The sequence below is a fragment of the Aspergillus steynii genome (genome assembly GCF_002849105.1).
Source record: "Aspergillus steynii IBT 23096 chromosome Unknown P170scaffold_2, whole genome shotgun sequence".
Taxonomy (NCBI): domain Eukaryota; kingdom Fungi; phylum Ascomycota; class Eurotiomycetes; order Eurotiales; family Aspergillaceae; genus Aspergillus; species Aspergillus steynii.
Genome location: NW_020194399.1, coordinates 496,330 through 512,111, shown reverse-complemented (window position 1 = coordinate 512,111; position 15,782 = coordinate 496,330). Strand labels below are relative to the sequence as shown.

The 15,782-nt window shown below is 51.1% G+C and overlaps 6 protein-coding genes across 6 annotated transcripts; 5 read left to right on the top strand and 1 right to left on the bottom strand.

Annotated features, from left to right (window-relative positions):
- Positions 1-408: 408 nt before the first annotated feature.
- On the top strand, positions 409-1,660 carry P170DRAFT_471501 (syntaxin; the record flags this gene model as incomplete). The annotated part of the gene is made up of 5 exons (XM_024852846.1): positions 409-414; positions 537-672; positions 740-1,212; positions 1,261-1,540; positions 1,593-1,660. The coding sequence occupies 5 exons, from the start codon at positions 409-411 to the stop codon at positions 1,658-1,660; spliced, it is 963 nt and encodes a 320-aa protein (XP_024706869.1).
- A 711-nt stretch (positions 1,661-2,371) lies between these two features.
- P170DRAFT_471500 (BolA family protein) lies at positions 2,372-2,948 on the bottom strand (the record flags this gene model as incomplete). The annotated part of the gene is made up of 3 exons (XM_024852845.1): positions 2,372-2,546; positions 2,690-2,796; positions 2,901-2,948. 3 exons carry the CDS (start codon positions 2,946-2,948, stop codon positions 2,372-2,374), a joined length of 330 nt encoding a protein of 109 aa, XP_024706868.1.
- A 1,239-nt stretch (positions 2,949-4,187) lies between these two features.
- Positions 4,188-5,985, top strand: P170DRAFT_349603 (MFS transporter; the record flags this gene model as incomplete). The annotated part of the gene is made up of 8 exons (XM_024843749.1): positions 4,188-4,325; positions 4,379-4,461; positions 4,510-4,607; positions 4,658-4,778; positions 4,825-5,209; positions 5,258-5,388; positions 5,452-5,785; positions 5,842-5,985. Coding segments are annotated over 8 exons (1,434 nt in total), but the record flags the coding sequence as incomplete, so codon positions are not given.
- A 302-nt stretch (positions 5,986-6,287) lies between these two features.
- Positions 6,288-8,752, top strand: P170DRAFT_400492 (acyl-CoA synthetase; the record flags this gene model as incomplete). The annotated part of the gene is made up of 5 exons (XM_024846330.1): positions 6,288-6,639; positions 6,697-6,998; positions 7,045-7,949; positions 7,997-8,223; positions 8,274-8,752. 5 exons carry the CDS (start codon positions 6,288-6,290, stop codon positions 8,312-8,314), a joined length of 1,827 nt encoding a protein of 608 aa, XP_024706866.1. The 3' UTR covers positions 8,315-8,752.
- Positions 8,753-9,105: 353 nt separating this feature from the next.
- On the top strand, positions 9,106-10,389 carry P170DRAFT_348549 (glycoside hydrolase family 7 protein; the record flags this gene model as incomplete). The annotated part of the gene is made up of 1 exon (XM_024843685.1): positions 9,106-10,389. The coding sequence occupies one exon, from the start codon at positions 9,106-9,108 to the stop codon at positions 10,387-10,389; it is 1,284 nt and encodes a 427-aa protein (XP_024706865.1).
- An 895-nt stretch (positions 10,390-11,284) lies between these two features.
- Positions 11,285-15,196, top strand: P170DRAFT_348801 (uncharacterized protein; the record flags this gene model as incomplete). Its single annotated transcript, XM_024843698.1, has 5 exons — positions 11,285-12,778; positions 12,839-13,235; positions 13,311-13,987; positions 14,186-14,634; positions 14,866-15,196. Coding segments are annotated over 5 exons (3,348 nt in total), but the record flags the coding sequence as incomplete, so codon positions are not given.
- Positions 15,197-15,782: the final 586 nt, after the last annotated feature.

Here is a 15,782-nt window from a genome sequence, read left to right as displayed (position 1 = left end):
AGAAAAATAACCCAACCTAACTCTCACGAATTCACTCCAGTCACTCATTCCCTTCAAGTGCGGGCCAACCACAGCCAGCAGCTCAAGCCTTCCTGCTCAGCCGCGTGTCTCACCCGCCGCTCGTCTCTTTTCCCTCCACCTTGCCTCGTTCCTGCTTCTTACTTTCCTTCACGTCCCGGGTTTCTTCATCCTCACGTTTCGCTTCGTCGCGCCCGTTTTTTCTTCCGTCCCTTCTCTCGCGCGACTTTGGTCTTCCGCTCGGCTCGTTTCCCGTACGACCCGACCTGTCATCCATCCACTCCGGTCCTGTCCACTCCGACCACGATCGTCCATCTCGACCTTCTGGCGACTCGCCGCAATTCCAACACAAACCCTTGAATATTTGAGAATTCGAATCCAATCATCATCATGAGTGTACGTTTGACGCAATTTGCATCCACTGGCTAGCTCCAGACCCCTCCCCGTTCCTCCCTCCACCCCTCCTTACCCGCCGGGCGCGCAAGCTTCGCATCCCACTAATCAGTCCTTTTGCATAGTATCAGAACCTCGAAGGCGGCCAAGGCGGCGGCTACGGCTCCTACAACCCCTACGGCCAGGAGCAGCAGCCCAATCCGTATGGCAACCAAGGCTACGGCCAGGCCGGTGCGATGGAGCAAGGAAACGGATCCTACGGTATGTGCGCTCTTTTCCCGGTGGACACAGCGAAGGGAGATGAATGGACTGACGCATCTGTCAACAGAGATGGGCTCCTATGGCCAACAACAACCCGCCGATCCCACCACCCTGCTGAACAAGTGCCGAGAGATCAACGAGGGTATCGCCGACATCCGATCCAAGCGTGAGGGCCAGCTGGTCGCTGCCCAGAACGGCATGCTCGACTCGAGCAACGTCAAGGAGGATCAGGTTTCCCGTCAGACTCTGGACTACATCGAGGACGAGATCAACAATGGCTTCCGCTACCTGCGTGATCTGATGAAGAAGATCAAGGGCACCCCCGGCTCCGGAGATAGCCGCGTGCAGACCCAGATCGACGTCGCCAGCCGTAACCTGCGCCGGGAAATCGAGCAGTACCAGAAGACCCAGCAGGAATTCCAGAGGCGCTTGCGCGAGCAAGTGCGCCGACGATACGAGATCGCCAACCCGGAGGCTACCCCCGAGGAATTGGACGCCGGTGTGGAGAATGTGTTGATGGGCCAGGAGCAGATGTTCCAGGTATGCACTTTCCTTCGAGTTGACTGAGTCGATGCTAATCCGCGATAGGTTTCTGGAAGCCGAACTGGACAGGCCAACGACGCCCGCAAGGCCGCCTTGGAGCGATCGGCCGCCATCCGGAAGATTGAGCAGGATATGACGGAGCTGGGTCGGTTGTACCAGGAAGTGGCGGAGCTTGTGCACCAGCAGGAGCCGGCCATCGAGCAGATCAACCACGACGCCGAAGGCGTTGCCGAGAACGTCGGCCAGGCCAACACCCAGATCAGCCATGCCATTGACAGTGCCCGCCGCGCCAGAAAGTGGAAGTGGTATGCACTGCTCATCGTCAGTAAGTCGGATTCCATCTCCAGCTCGTACCAGACAACGGCTAATCGCAATAGTTCTCATCATCGCCATCGTCGTTGGTGTCGCTGTCGGTGTCACCCAAGCCAACAAGTCGTCCTCGTAAAGCGCTCTCGCCTGGGGTTGAATTACGTACTCCCGACTACGATCCACCGTTCTTCGATTTTTGCGATTCCCATTGTTCGTCGTTTGCTTTGCCTTGCTCCCGCAACAAGGTCGGAATGAATGTTTTGTTATCGATTCCCGCGTCTCTTATGGTCTACGCTTGACTGCTGTTGTTTCTTGGACCACGGTAAGCCGAGTCGCTCGATATCCGTTCGCTATCGTTGATTGTTTCCTTTGTACTTTTATTAGCTTGTTCTTGTTATACCACCTCGTCTTTCTGTTTGAATCAAAAAGCTCGTCCTCGAATGCTTTCTGCCCGCGTTTCTTTCTCGATTCACTGATTGGTCGTGTATAGTTCTGCATCTTGTCTACGTGATGGTCTGCTGCTCTGCTGCTCTTGGCTAGGATGCTGATGCTACACATGTATATATTAGAGTCTTCGATTCCTTCTTGGCGCTAGATCTATGTAATAATCGTTTAATAATAATGCTTGAGAATAGTCCCAGATAGATCGCGTATACAGGGATATGGACAAGAATAACTGTCAGCCAAGCATCATCCCACTACATGTAGATCTTTACGGAAGCTTGTCTTGAGTGGGAGTGGAGTGGAGCCTGTACACATCACATGCAGACCACCGTTTCGCTCTGCCATCTCCCATTTGATAATACGATATAATATGATATAATATAATACAGTAAAGTAAGTAAATCTACGCCTCCTGACTCCTCTTCTTCTCCCTCTCTTCCTCCTCCGGCGTCCTCGTCCGTAGCTGTAGAGCATGGATCCCTCCCTCGCGACTCATCTCTTCTTTTAGAAGTCCGTACACGATCCGGTGGCGCGCGGGTTGCATCTTCGATTGGAAGGAGGGGGAGGTTATTGTTACGCTGTAAGAGTTGTAGTTAGTTGGGAGTATGGTTGGTTGGTTGGGTTTGTGGGGGAGGGGAGGGGGTTTGGGAATGGAGATTTATGCGACAGGGCAAGGCAAGGTAAGGTAAGAGGAGATGGATGTAGGTAAAGGAAGACGAACTGGAAATGCGTCTCCTTCGACGTCGACCCGATCATTGGTTCGTGGTGCGCGTGCTTGTGGGAGTCGTTGCGGATGATGAGGGAGGAGGGCGAGAGCGCGGTTGTTAACTATTTATTCATTATTCATTGGTTAGGACATTTCAGGGAAGGGCGGGGCACGTCAGGTCAGGTCAGGTCAGGTCCCGGGAGTAGGTAGGGAGTAGGGGACATACCTTCTCGCGAATCGTATCCTCCATCGGGGTGTTGGACGTGGAAGCCATTCTGGTCTGGAGCTGCGAGACGAGCGGAGTCGAGAGGATGCGGCGAGAGAGCAGGCCTGGGCTTGCTGCGGTGCGGAGGAGCATTTGGTTTATAGAAGGAGGGGGAGGGACCTGAGGAGGTCGGTCGGAGGGAGGACGAAAGGTGTTCGAGATTCAAGAGGTGAAGGGAGAGATATCTGATGGAGATGCGAACGAACTACTGCAGCTGACCGGCCGGCCGGGGGAATTAATGACTTGCCGGTTTGGGATTACGGGTGCCTTGGTGCCTGGGTGGAGTGGGCGATGAGTCAGGGCTTAGTCAGTGTTTTGGTTGGGCAATCCAATCTGAGGAAGGGGGTTACTCATCTGGATGGATTCTTATGGATTTCTTGATGATGTCGCGACTGGTGCAGGCAGAGTAGGATGTTATGATGGCAATATTCGTTGTGCTGGTGAAGGGTCTATGCTGCTGGTCTAGATTGTATGTTGCGTCTCTGCTAACTGCTGAAGGTCTGTGTTCAATGCATCCCTCGCGCGTCAATCGGAAGATGCACCGGCATGCTTGTTCCCTGAACATCTTAAGGACTGTGCCGTTGGACAAGAAATTGCTGGATACATAATCCTTCGGGCTTGTTGAACATGGCTTGGTTGTACCGATATTCACATCCTAATGGCTCAATTCGCGTCCCTTATTAGCAGGATTCCAACTTGTCGCATCGCTACCCCTTGCCCTATACACAGCGCATTCGACTTTATCCAGTGCGAGGTGGAATATACCTATATATCCTTATTAAAATCACTACATGGGTTCACTTCCTCAATATCGTAACACATTGGGTCACCAAGCGCCCTGGACAAGTATGTTTATCGTGTTCTATGCAAGGGCGCGTTACGTAGGTGTGGCTTCCGAGTCTGCTGAGATACACAGCATATCTATCCCTTGCTTGACAGATACTTGGTAGGAAATTCAGCCGGTCAAATGGACTTATAATTGCCGTAGTCTTGTAGTATCTGGTTGTGTTACGGAGCTCGCCTCCACGGTTAATTTCTAATATTGATTCCGACACCATCCAATAGAAAGACCACCAAAATGGCACCAAGGGAAGAAGAGGAACCTTTCTTGATGGGCCCGCTAGATGAACCCGTAAAGCCAAACGAGCAAGGCTCGACCGAAGGGAAATCAAAAACCCTCATTGTCTACGGAACCTTTTTCGGTGTGTTAATACCGCCGGCAGCTGATGGCACTCTAACATACAAGCAGGCGCCTTTCTAGCGAGTGCCGATGAATCACTTATGCTCTCCACGTTTAGCTCTGTCGCGTCGGGCTTTAATCTGCTGTCCGAGGGCTCGTGGCTATTGGTGGCGTATAATTTAGGGTATTGCATGGCCTTGCCGGTAGTGAGTATTCTTAACTCTCCCGGTTGGGATAGCTCTGATGTATTTCTTGACAGTATGGCCGTTTAAGCAGCGTGTACAGTCGTAAGAACATTCTTTTGTTCTCGTATGGTTTATTCATGCTGGCCAGTCTTGCTTGGTAGGTTGTACACGATGTTTATCCAGGGCTGATATTAACTTTGTATAGCGGTGCCAGTCCGTCATTCTACTGGTTAGTTTTAGCAAGAGCGGTCGCAGGGCTCAGTGGTGCAGGAATGGTTTTGCTCGTCTCGATCGTGATCAGCGGTAAGTTTTAGTCCATGGATCTAATTGGATATCCGTCTAATTAAGCGCAGATGTTATGCCGCCAGAAGACGTGGCAGTCTATCGAAGCTATGAGAACTTGACCTGCATGGTAGGCCGCAGCTTCGGAGCTCCTATCGGCGGGTTTCTTCTAGACACCGTCGGTTGGAGATGGTGAGTGATCCACACCCAGAATATGGGCGTCATCTGACCGAGGAAGGTCATTTTATGGCCAAATCCCACTGGCGTTGATCTGCACGTTGTTTGTAGCTCTCACCCTGCCGAGGTCGATGGGTAAAGCAGCTTCGTCACAGAAGATACCAGCATCAGATGATGGAATTTGGCAGATTGACTTTGCCGGGCTGTTTAGTCTTGCTTGTACGATTCTGTCGCTTTTATTCCTGCTCCAGACAGCTGGGGCGCAGACAGTCGATCATCCCGAGTGGGTGCATATCGCTATGCTCGTATTCGTGGTCTCGCTCGTCGCATTCATCGCGATAGAGTGTCTGTGGGCACGAGAACCTTTAATCCCAATGGACCTGATGGGAAAGGCCTTTGGCGTCTATTGCCTTGGGCAGGTATTGCTAGTGATGGGCCGTTCTGGGGTGGGTTTATCGCATCCGGCACGTTTGAGAAGCGCTAAGTTGTGACAGGTTTTGAGCAATCTTGCACCGTACTTCATTCGCGTTGAGAATACATCGGACCTCGAGGCGGCATCGCTGACCGTCTTTTGGCTCTTGGGGTTGTCTGTTGGGGGAATAGTCTCTGGTCATATTATCAAGAGGTATGTCAAGAATCAAACGGCTCAGTAACCCTAGACGATTACTTACAAGTCATGATAATCTAGAACACAAAGATACAAGAACATGACTCTCATAGCACTGGGATTCTGTATAATGGTGAACCTGGCCATCTCCGTTCAATGGCGGGACGGCTGTACCATCTGGGAGGCCCTGATACTATTCCCTCTGGGCGCCACATTGGGTATTTTCTACTCGACGCAGTTCATTGGCATGTCCGCTAGTTTGCCTAAGAACCGACAAGCGGCGTGCTTTGGAGCGTTTTTCTTATGCCAGCAGCTTGGGTTTATTACCGGGCCTGCTGCTGGTTTGGCTCTGGTGCAAGCTATCTTTGACCACAGTCTCGAGAATAACTTGCTGGATAGTCCGAGGAAAGAGCTGGTTAGTTTGGCTGATCCTGGAGATTGGCCCTCTATGGTCTAGCTGACATCAAGTAGGTCATTGGGAAGATTCTCGATGATTCCCGATTCTCCAAGAGACTGCCTGAGCCGATGCAAGAGGTTGTACGAGCTAGCTATCTCTATGCCTTTCAATTTGCACCCTGTAAGTTATCTACCCTGGGAAGTTGGATGTGTGGTTGATGATTGCAGTATTTTCTGCGGCATTTATTATGTTTGCCTTTGTGACAGTTGTGATATTGAGGGAACAGAAACTGAGTTAGGACAACGTAGCGTAGATTAGGGCATTGGCAGTCATGCTCGCGAGACCGAGAAATGCCGAGAATCCGCCGACGCCGCAAACCTCCGAAGTGCGGATGACATCAATCTTCATCTTCATCTTTGGATAGTCCACTGCTTCTTCTCGTGTACTCTCCCAACTTCATTCCCCAGAGTCAATTCATAGATCAAGTCATGTTGAATGAACTACGATAGCCTCATTAGCCATGCAAGGGCGCACTCTTAGCTCAGCCCTTTCGCGGGGTTTCTCGCGTCGCGCCGTCCAGACCATCTTCGCCTCGAAACTCTGCTTCAATCGCTCGCAATTGGCAACCCATTCTTTCTACCGGTCGCTATCATCTCTACCGAATCTTCCCCTCTTTCGCGCCCTCCAGAACCACGACCGATCCAGCCTTGCCGTCGTGCACAGCGCGTCGTCGCGTTCCTTCACCTACGGGAATTTGGTCGCCGATGTGCTTCGTGCGCAAAAGCAGCTGCGCGAGTCCGCCGGCGGTGATCAGCATGCCCTGTCCGGGGAGAGAGTCGCGTTTCTTGCGGAGAATAGCTACGACTACGTAGGTACTGTTTCTCTGTTGCAGATGTCTGCCTGGTATGGCCTGCTGATTATGATTCCAGTGACGCTTCTCTCGATCCTTGCGAACGATGCCATCGCCCTTCCCCTCTCCCCGGCCTTCCCGATCGGTGAATTGAAGTATATTATGGATAATTCACAAGCTAAAGTGCTTATTGCGACTGAGAAGTACGCGGACAAAGCGCAGAATATTGTGAAGGCGGGGTTGGATCGCGAGCCTACCCTGAACGTGCGGGAGAAAATCACGGCGGGAGCGAAGATCTCGGAAGACGTGACATTGGAGGATTATAAACAGGCACCTCAGGGCGGAATGATGCTGTATACTTCCGGCACAACCAATAGACCGGTAGGTGGTGATTACGCGAGACACGGCCTATGCTGACAATGACCAGAAAGGCGTGCTGATTCCCCAATCTGCGCTCACCGCGCAAGCTGCTTCGTTACTCGAGGCGTGGAAATACACCCCAGAGGACCGGCTTCTCCATCTTCTTCCCTTACATCATATCCACGGAACCGTGAATGCCATCGTGGCGCCTGTTCTCGCCGGGTCGTCGATTGAATTCATGTTTCCGTTCAATACGGATGCTGTGTGGAAGAGACTTGCAGCTCCATTCTTACCGGGCAATGAATTGAGCAAGATCACCTTCCTAACGGCTGTCCCGACCATCTACAACCGCTTACTAGCTTCGTTCCCTGGCCTTTCGCCGCAGCTCCAAGAAGCCGCGAGGAAGGGAATTTCCCCCGAAAACCTCCGCCTCAACATCTCTGGATCGGCGGCTCTCCCGACCCCGACGAAGCAAGCATGGCAAGATCTAAGCAACGGCAACGTTCTCCTAGAGCGTTATGGCATGACAGAAGTGGGAATGGCGATCAGCTGCGGTCTCGACTTCGGTGACCGTGTAGATGGCAGCGTTGGCTGGCCGTTACCGTCTGTGGAGGCCAGGCTTGTAGACACGGACACGAATCAGATCATCAAGCCTGGCGAGGATTTGGATGAACACGGACGCGAAAGAGAAGGCGAAATCCAGCTGCGCGGCCCGACCATATTTCGCGAGTACTGGGCCAACGAGAAAGCCACGCAAGAGGCCTTCGTCGATAGCCAGGACGGCAAAGGTCCATGGTTCAAGACTGGGGATGTGGCTACGCGTCGGGTTATCGAGGATGCCGGTAAGGGAACAAGCGGAGAGTGGGCGCGAGGCCCAATGTACTTCATCCAAGGCCGGCAAAGCGTGGACATCATCAAGGTTGGTGGTGAGAAGGTCAGCGCACTTGAGGTCGAGAGGGAGTTGCTTTCGCTGTATGTTTTCACCCTTTTGCATGTCGTACTCGTACTAATGTGTTTAGCCCGCAAATTGCCGAAGCTGCTGTTGTTGGCCTTCCGTCTGAACAATGGGGCCAAAGAGTCGCTGCCATCGTTGTCTTGAAGGCTGATGGTCCCACTGGTCGCAATGGCAAACCATGGGGTCCGATGGATATGCGCCGAGCACTGAAAGACCGACTAGCAGCTTATAAGATGCCACAGGAAATGAAGATTCTCGATACGCCGATCCCGAGAAATGCTATGGGAAAGGGTGAGTCCATTGCACCAGTGATGTGTTCAATGCTAACATCTCCTGTCTAGTAAATAAAAAGACACTCGTGAAAGAGGTCTTTGAGATATAGACAACACCTTGGAACATCTGTACTATAATATTTGTATGAATAAATTTTGGAATCATAGGCTTGGTCGATGCTCAGGCTAATAGCAAAACGAATCTCCACTCAACCACAATCTGACAGACCGCAGACTGACAGATGAGCGTCCTTCTGAAACATGGAACGAATCTTTTCAATTCCAACATTCGATGCAAACTGTGCTTCAGCTAAAGACTGGCCGATCTCCGTGTTCTTCGGCCAACAGCCCATCGGGAAAAGATCCTCGACTACCGAATTGGACACGGACTAGACATCCTCTCCAAGACTTCCAAGAAATGCGAAACAAAACCCCACATTCATTTTTCCGGTCTGCAGGTGTCTTCTGATGATGATCCCTACACTGCCGGGCATTTATTCACATTCTTCATACTCTACCCCGGCTTTGGCCCGTGGCGAGCTTTCCCGCCCTGTTGATCTCAATCTATAGTCCTGCAGATGAAACATTTCCAGACTCAGAATGCTTCAGTACGGACCGCCGGTCCGATGTAATTTGCCGGCATTGCGCTATCCCCACGAGCTGTCAGAGGTAGTATATTGCGATGTCGCTGTTGATTGGCCTGACCCTGATTTCCAACGGTTAAACTAATCTGTCATGTCACATCGAAATTTCCGAAGATTGACAGATCATGAGCCTAATGGCAGGTTATCTCAATTTCGGTTGGGTTATAAAGAACTGGTACCCCCTGAAATGCATACAAGCATTGTCTTGCCTCACAGGACAATCTCTATCAATTGGCAGGAACCACTTCATGAGCATCATGGCGCGGACTTTCGCCCTTCTCGCCCTTCTCCCTTTGATTACGGCGCAACAAATCGGCACCATCCCCGAAGTGCATCCTCAGCTGACCACCTACCATTGTACACGTCACAATGGCTGCGTGCAACAGAACACTTCTCTTGTGCTTGACGCCGCCACACACCCCATCCACAAAGCCGGAACCAACACTTCCTGCACCAACGCCTCCGGCCTCGACCCCTCCATCTGCCCCGATAAAGAGACCTGCAGCCAGAACTGCGTCGTCGAAGGCATCACCGACTACAGCAACTATGGCGTGCAGACCAGCGGCTCGCGCATGACCCTGCGCCAGTACCTGCGTGATGCCACCACCAACCAAACCCGCTCGGTGTCGCCGCGCGTCTACCTCCTCGCCGAGGACGGCGAGTCCTACCATACGCCCTCTCTCCTGAACCAGGAATTCGCCTTCGAGGTCGACGTCTCCACCCTGGTCTGCGGCATGAACGGCGCCCTCTACTTCTCCGACATGCTGCCCTCCGGCGGCCGTAGCGCCCTCAATCCCGCCGGCGCCACCTACGGCACCGGATACTGCGACGCCCAATGCTACTCCACCCCGTGGATCAACGGCGAAGCCAACACCGCCGACCGCGGCTCCTGCTGCAACGAGATGGACATCTGGGAAGCCAACGCCCGCGCCACCGGCTTCACGCCCCACTCGTGCAACACCACCCGTCTATACGAGTGCACCGGCGCAGAATGCGGCGACTCCGGCGTCTGCGACAAGCCCGGCTGCGGATTCAACCCGTACGCACTTGGCGCTAAATCCTTCTACGGCTACGGACCCGACACGACCGTCGACACCACGCGCCCATTCACCGTTGTCACGCAGTTCCTCACCGCAGCAAACACCTCGACCAGCCCGCTGTCTGAGATCCGTCGCCTCTACATCCAATCCGGCCGCGTCATCCAGAACGCCGTCGTCCACGTCAACGACCGGGAGATCGACTCCCTAACGCAGCCCTTCTGCTCCGAGACCGCCTCATCGTTCACCCGCCTCGGCGGCATGAAGCAGATGGGCGAGGCCCTGGCCCGTGGGATGACTCTCGCTTTTAGTATCTGGAACGATTCCGGCTCGTTCATGCAGTGGTTGGATGGCGGGGATGCGGGACCGTGTAATGCCACCGAGGGAGATCCCAAGTTGATTGAGAAGTTGTATCCTGATACGAGGGTGACTTTTGCGAATGTGCGGTGGGGAGATATTGGAGCTACATTTGGGGGGAGAACGGGGTTGGGAGGAAGGGTTTAGGCGGCGAGGAGGGTTTTATCTAGATGAGATGAGTGTATCAAGAGAAAGAATAATATTATGAAGACTCCAGCCATTTAGTAGAAGGGGTTCATGCTTTCTACTGCCTTGGTGTATCAATATTGTTCAAGTTCCAATTCGAAACAGTCGGTCTCTGATAATGATCAGTTTCTCATTTAATTAGGTAGGACCTAAAGTAAGCAAATAACGTAGGGAATAATCTAAAAACGCAACAATTACCCGAAGCAAGCGAAAAAAGATGAAGCAATTCATAAAAATAGGATAAATTAGCATGAATTGCCCTGCTCTAGACGGGACTGCTGAGCTGCTTCCTCTTTCGAAACGAGGGAGGCACCTGACATCCGCCTGAAAGACACTGGCACACACCGTCGCCATCTCACTTCAGTCGATAAACCAAGTCTTTGGTTCTGTTCCCTGCCACATAAAACCAAACAAGTTCAGGGTTTTATTATGCTCAGGCCAACTGGGGCATGGTGCAACTCAGAGGGCAGGATGTCCCTCTTATTGCATTGGGTATTGCCGCATGAGACTAATGCCAGTTGATCACCTGAAAGGATTTTCTTTTTCTCGCCATGGCTGCTAGAATACCATTCTACATTCTGCGTTTTGCATTTCTGGATACTTGCCACTGGGTGAGGCCTTCCAGCCAGATCGCTTCAGGAATTCTTTGTTTGCAACTTGCGTTTGACAGTACAATGAACTCCACAGCCTCGTTTGACCATTCCAAAAACTATGGGACTTAGATCGGCCAGCTTACTGGTAGTGCGGAATTTCATAATCATCATGGTAAGCTCAAATACCAAGCGACCGTGAGGATTTACTAACAACTGCCTTTTTTCTTTTGTTAGGACCATCTGATGCCACCCGAAACGAAGCATGCCTACGCGATCTGCGACTAACCAATCCTCGCGACGACAAGACTCGCATCGAGAGTATGAAAGGAGGACTGTTACAGGATTCGTTTTGCTGGGTGTTGAGCAACGAAGAGTTCAATAAATGGCGAGACAATCAACATGGTAATCCCAATGACCGGCTGCTGTGGATTCGAGCCGATCCGGGCAAAGGGAAGACCATGCTCATCTGTGGCATCATTGACGAGTTGACAGCAAGTCCTGGAGAGAGCGTGATCTCATATTTCTTATGTCAAGCGAGTGAGCCTCACCTCAATAATGCCGTCGCTGTCCTGCGCGGCCTGATCTTTTCGCTGGTGGAGCAACAGCCGACTCTTGTTTCTCATATCCGACCACGGTATGATCGTGAAGGAAAAGACCTTTTCGAGGACATGAATGCTTTTCAGGCTCTAGCAGCAATGTTTGAAAGTATTTTAGAAGACGCGAGTTTGCTGAGCACCATACTGATCATCGATGCCTTGGACGAATGCGCCACGGACCTGGTACGGCTTCTTGGGTTGGTACAGCGGCTGACAGCAAACCCCCGTGTCAAATGGGTGGTCTCGAGTCGCAACTGGCCTATCATTGAGAGTCATCTGACAGTGTCGTACTGCTCAGCGCTGTCTCTTGAGCTGAACGAGAAAGCTGTGGCCGACGCAGTGAGAAGATACATCAAGGTCAAGGTGAATTTTCTCGCAGAGCGTAACTGCTACAGCCAAGACACCAGAGACTTTGCACAAAGCTATTTGGTATCAAACGCAAACAATACCTTCCTGTGGGCAGCTTTGGTATGCGATCAACTCGAAGAAGCGCACGACTCGAAAGTGCAATCTATCTTGGAATCATCACCACCGAGTCTGGGTAAACTATACCAACGTATGATGTGTGACATCCAAGCTTCAACGAATGCAGAGCTCTGTCGCGGGGTTCTTGCCATAGCATGCACCGCATATCGACCTCTGACGATAGAAGAACTCTCGGCGCTTGCAGATCCACCTTTACAAAACTCGGCCGACTTTCAGATAACGCGGATTGTCAAGCTTTGTGGCTCATTCTTGACACTTCGCGAGAACGCCATCTTGTTTGTGCATCACTCGGCAAAGGACTTCTTGACAAATCCGGACACGGGATTGCCATCTGCAGTGAAGACGAAAAATCGCGAGATATTCTGCCGATCAATTGAAGTGATGAATTCGACTCTTCAGCGCAACATATACAGTATCAAGCACCCTGGGTGCCAGATTGAGGACGTCCCGACACCCACTTCAGATCCATTGCGACGCGCACGATATGCCTGTGTGTATTGGATTGACCATCTGCTGCAAACAATTTATCCAGATGACGAAGAGTTCTTAATGGACGCTGGCGCAACGGTGCTCTTTTTAAGGCAGAAATTACTTTACTGGCTCGAAGCTCTTAGCCTTTCCCGACAGTTTGCAGCAGCACTTTTGGGGATGCCAAAACTTGAGGAGTTCCTTGAGGTCAGTACCTGCAACATGGGGAATTAATTGTGCTCACTTGGATTCTGACAACACAATTAGCATAGACCGTGTCCGCAAAGATTGTCGGAGCTCGTTAAAGACATTTGCCGGTTTGTTCGCTATCATCGGGTTGCGATTGAGAATAGTCCACTTCAGCTTTATAGCTCAGCACTCATCTTCAGTCCGAGCAAAAGCGCGGTCAAGGTCTGTTACCAGGCCAAAAGAGCAGCCTGGACTATCACAGAGCCGGTCATATCGGAGTCCTGGAGTCCATGCCTTCATACCATCGAGCCTAGAGTTGAGATTGCCTGCATTGGTTGGTCACCGGATGGAATTCGAGTGCTGTGTATGAGCACCGATCTGACTGTCAGTCATTGGGACTCCAGAACTGGACATTGCATATCAACTATCGCACTTGAGAGACATGCTAGCTATAGGAAAATATCGGAAGGATCACGTAGCAAAGCGTTATTTAACAAGACCCACCATCAAGTTGCCGCGATATGTTACGAACCCCCAAGGGGATATTTAGTCGACAACAAGATTCTCATCTGGGACTATACCACCGGGAAATGTGTTCGAGCAATTCAGGAGTATCCAAAAGTCTATCATCTGGAGATTCACTGGTCGGGGGATGGAAGGCAACTCGCATCGCTGTCGAACAGGGAGATCAGGATTTGGGATCAAGATGGAACCGCTCACCCGTGTATGCAGAATATAGAGGGCCTTCGTGATTTTGATATGCTTTTTATTTCTCACGATGGCAATCGTCTCCGCCTGGGGTCGTACCTTCTCGACATAATTTGGGATCGAGCTGCAAGAAAATACCGTGCAACAGAACGACGACCGGATCCAGCAACGGGAGGCTGGCCCCCCTTCCATTTCTCTGGCCCCCGACCTGTTTGTGCCCCTGATGGACGCACACTCGCCATCGTTCGCTCCAACCGAACCACTGAAATTGACATCGAAAACCTGGATACTGGGAAGGTCCATCGATGTTTGCGAGGGAACATCGGTGCGATCACGACAGTTTCCTGGTCGCCTGATGGGAATCGTCTGGCATCAGGATCAGAAGAAGCTTCCATTCTCATCTGGAACACCCGAACTGGGCAGTGCCTCGACCGATTTGATGGCCATTTCAAATCAATCCAGCGCCTCTTTTGGGATCCCCAAGGGGGTCGACTCACATCATATTGCTCTGGGGACATTGTCAGGATCTGGAGCACATCTTCTCCTACGGAGTTACCGGTTAGAAGTCTGACCTCCTCCCTTTTCTACGAAGTTCTTCGGCTATGGAATTCATCTCTACGTGAACCTTCCTATCCCGATCTCCAGAGGCCCCATGGACGGGTCACTTCAATTTGTTGCTCGCCTGACAGAAGCAGGCTCATATCATTTCACTCACAGGGCATTGATTCTGACAGGATCAGAGTCTGGCATTTCAATACTGGCCGCCACATTTGCACCCTTGCCGGGGCTTTTAAGTGGCCTACGTTTATTGCCTGGTCGCAGGACGGAAGACTAGCAACCCTCTCGCACGGAAAGGCTCAGATATGGAATACAGTTTCAGGAGACGCTCTTGTTGAGTATGAAAATTTACTGGGTAGTCTGTTTCGCTTTCTGCCTCAAGTCATAGCTTGGTCGCCGGACGGGGCCCAAATCGCATGTATAAGTTACGATGTTTTCCGAGACATCCACATTTGGAATCCAGCCAACGGACGGTGTCTTAAGCAGCTTAAACACCCTCGCCATACTACAGTAATTGCCTGGTCCAACGATGGTCGTCGCCTTGCGTCGTCCTCCCAGTTGAGTGAGACAGTTAGAGTCTGGGACCTAGCCACGGAGCAGTACATTCAGTTTGACCAGCCAAAAATTGGGGACCGGTCGGGAGAGATTCAGTTCCTGGTATGGTCGCATGACAATACTCGCGTTGCATCAGGACATTGCGATCATGCTACCATTCACGACTCAACGACAGGAGTACATCTTGGAACCTTGGAGTACCCAGAGATATTTGGAAGAATATTGTCAAGGACTTCTGAGAGCAAATTCCTTTTTGATATCTGGAATTCAATCAATTCCAACAGCTCAGAGACCATTGAGCCGTCCGTTGGTGTTGTTAGGCTTGATAGGATTGACGAGGCTCATCTTCATACGAGCCAAGGCATACTGAATATGGAGTCTATCTATCAGGCTAGGGATAGCGCTATGGAGTGCCGTATTTTGCCATGCCTCCCATACGGAATAACAGATGATTATTCCTGGATCACCTGGAAAGGAGACAAGCTGCTATTTTTGCCTTGGGAATATCAGCCCAGGGACTTAGATTGTTTCTGCGTGTCAGGAACAAATGTGGCTGTTGGCTGTGAGTCCGGCCATGTCTTGTTTCTTTCATTCGCGGATAATCCATTGTCATGAGTCGATGTCGTCTCTGCGTCCTTTCTTCGCCGATGTAGAGGTTGTTCATTGTTCCTCTAATGTGTGCGGACGACAAGCCGCCCTTTCTGTATATAATGCTTTTAGTGAATTCTATAAACTGATTGAATTATATGTGAATCCAGAATTGTGGATAGTTCGGCATGTTGAAACGCAGTTTTGCAAAATTATTAGCTGGCATTTTTCTACAGTCGAAGTGGTATACTACAGCTCCAAAGAATAAAGTAGATCGAAGCCGAAAGTCTTGGGGCATTTTTTATCACTTGCAGCCTGTGCTTCATACTCCCTGCAGTAATGAAATGTTTGGGCCTCAGGCCTTCGCATGCTTGATCTAGTTTAGTCTACATGACCCACAATTGGTTTTAACCAGTCAGCGGTCTTCGAGATCTTTATCAATTCAAACACTTCCGTCAACACGAAATCACCCGGAACAGGTATATATACCATAAGGCCTATAGAGCCTCAGGGAACGGTCACCATAGCTACCAGTAGGTATCAGTGACGGACCGGGATTAAAAGGAAAAGAAGAATTCCATGTATTCTGTTATCTGGTACTTACTGGTACCCT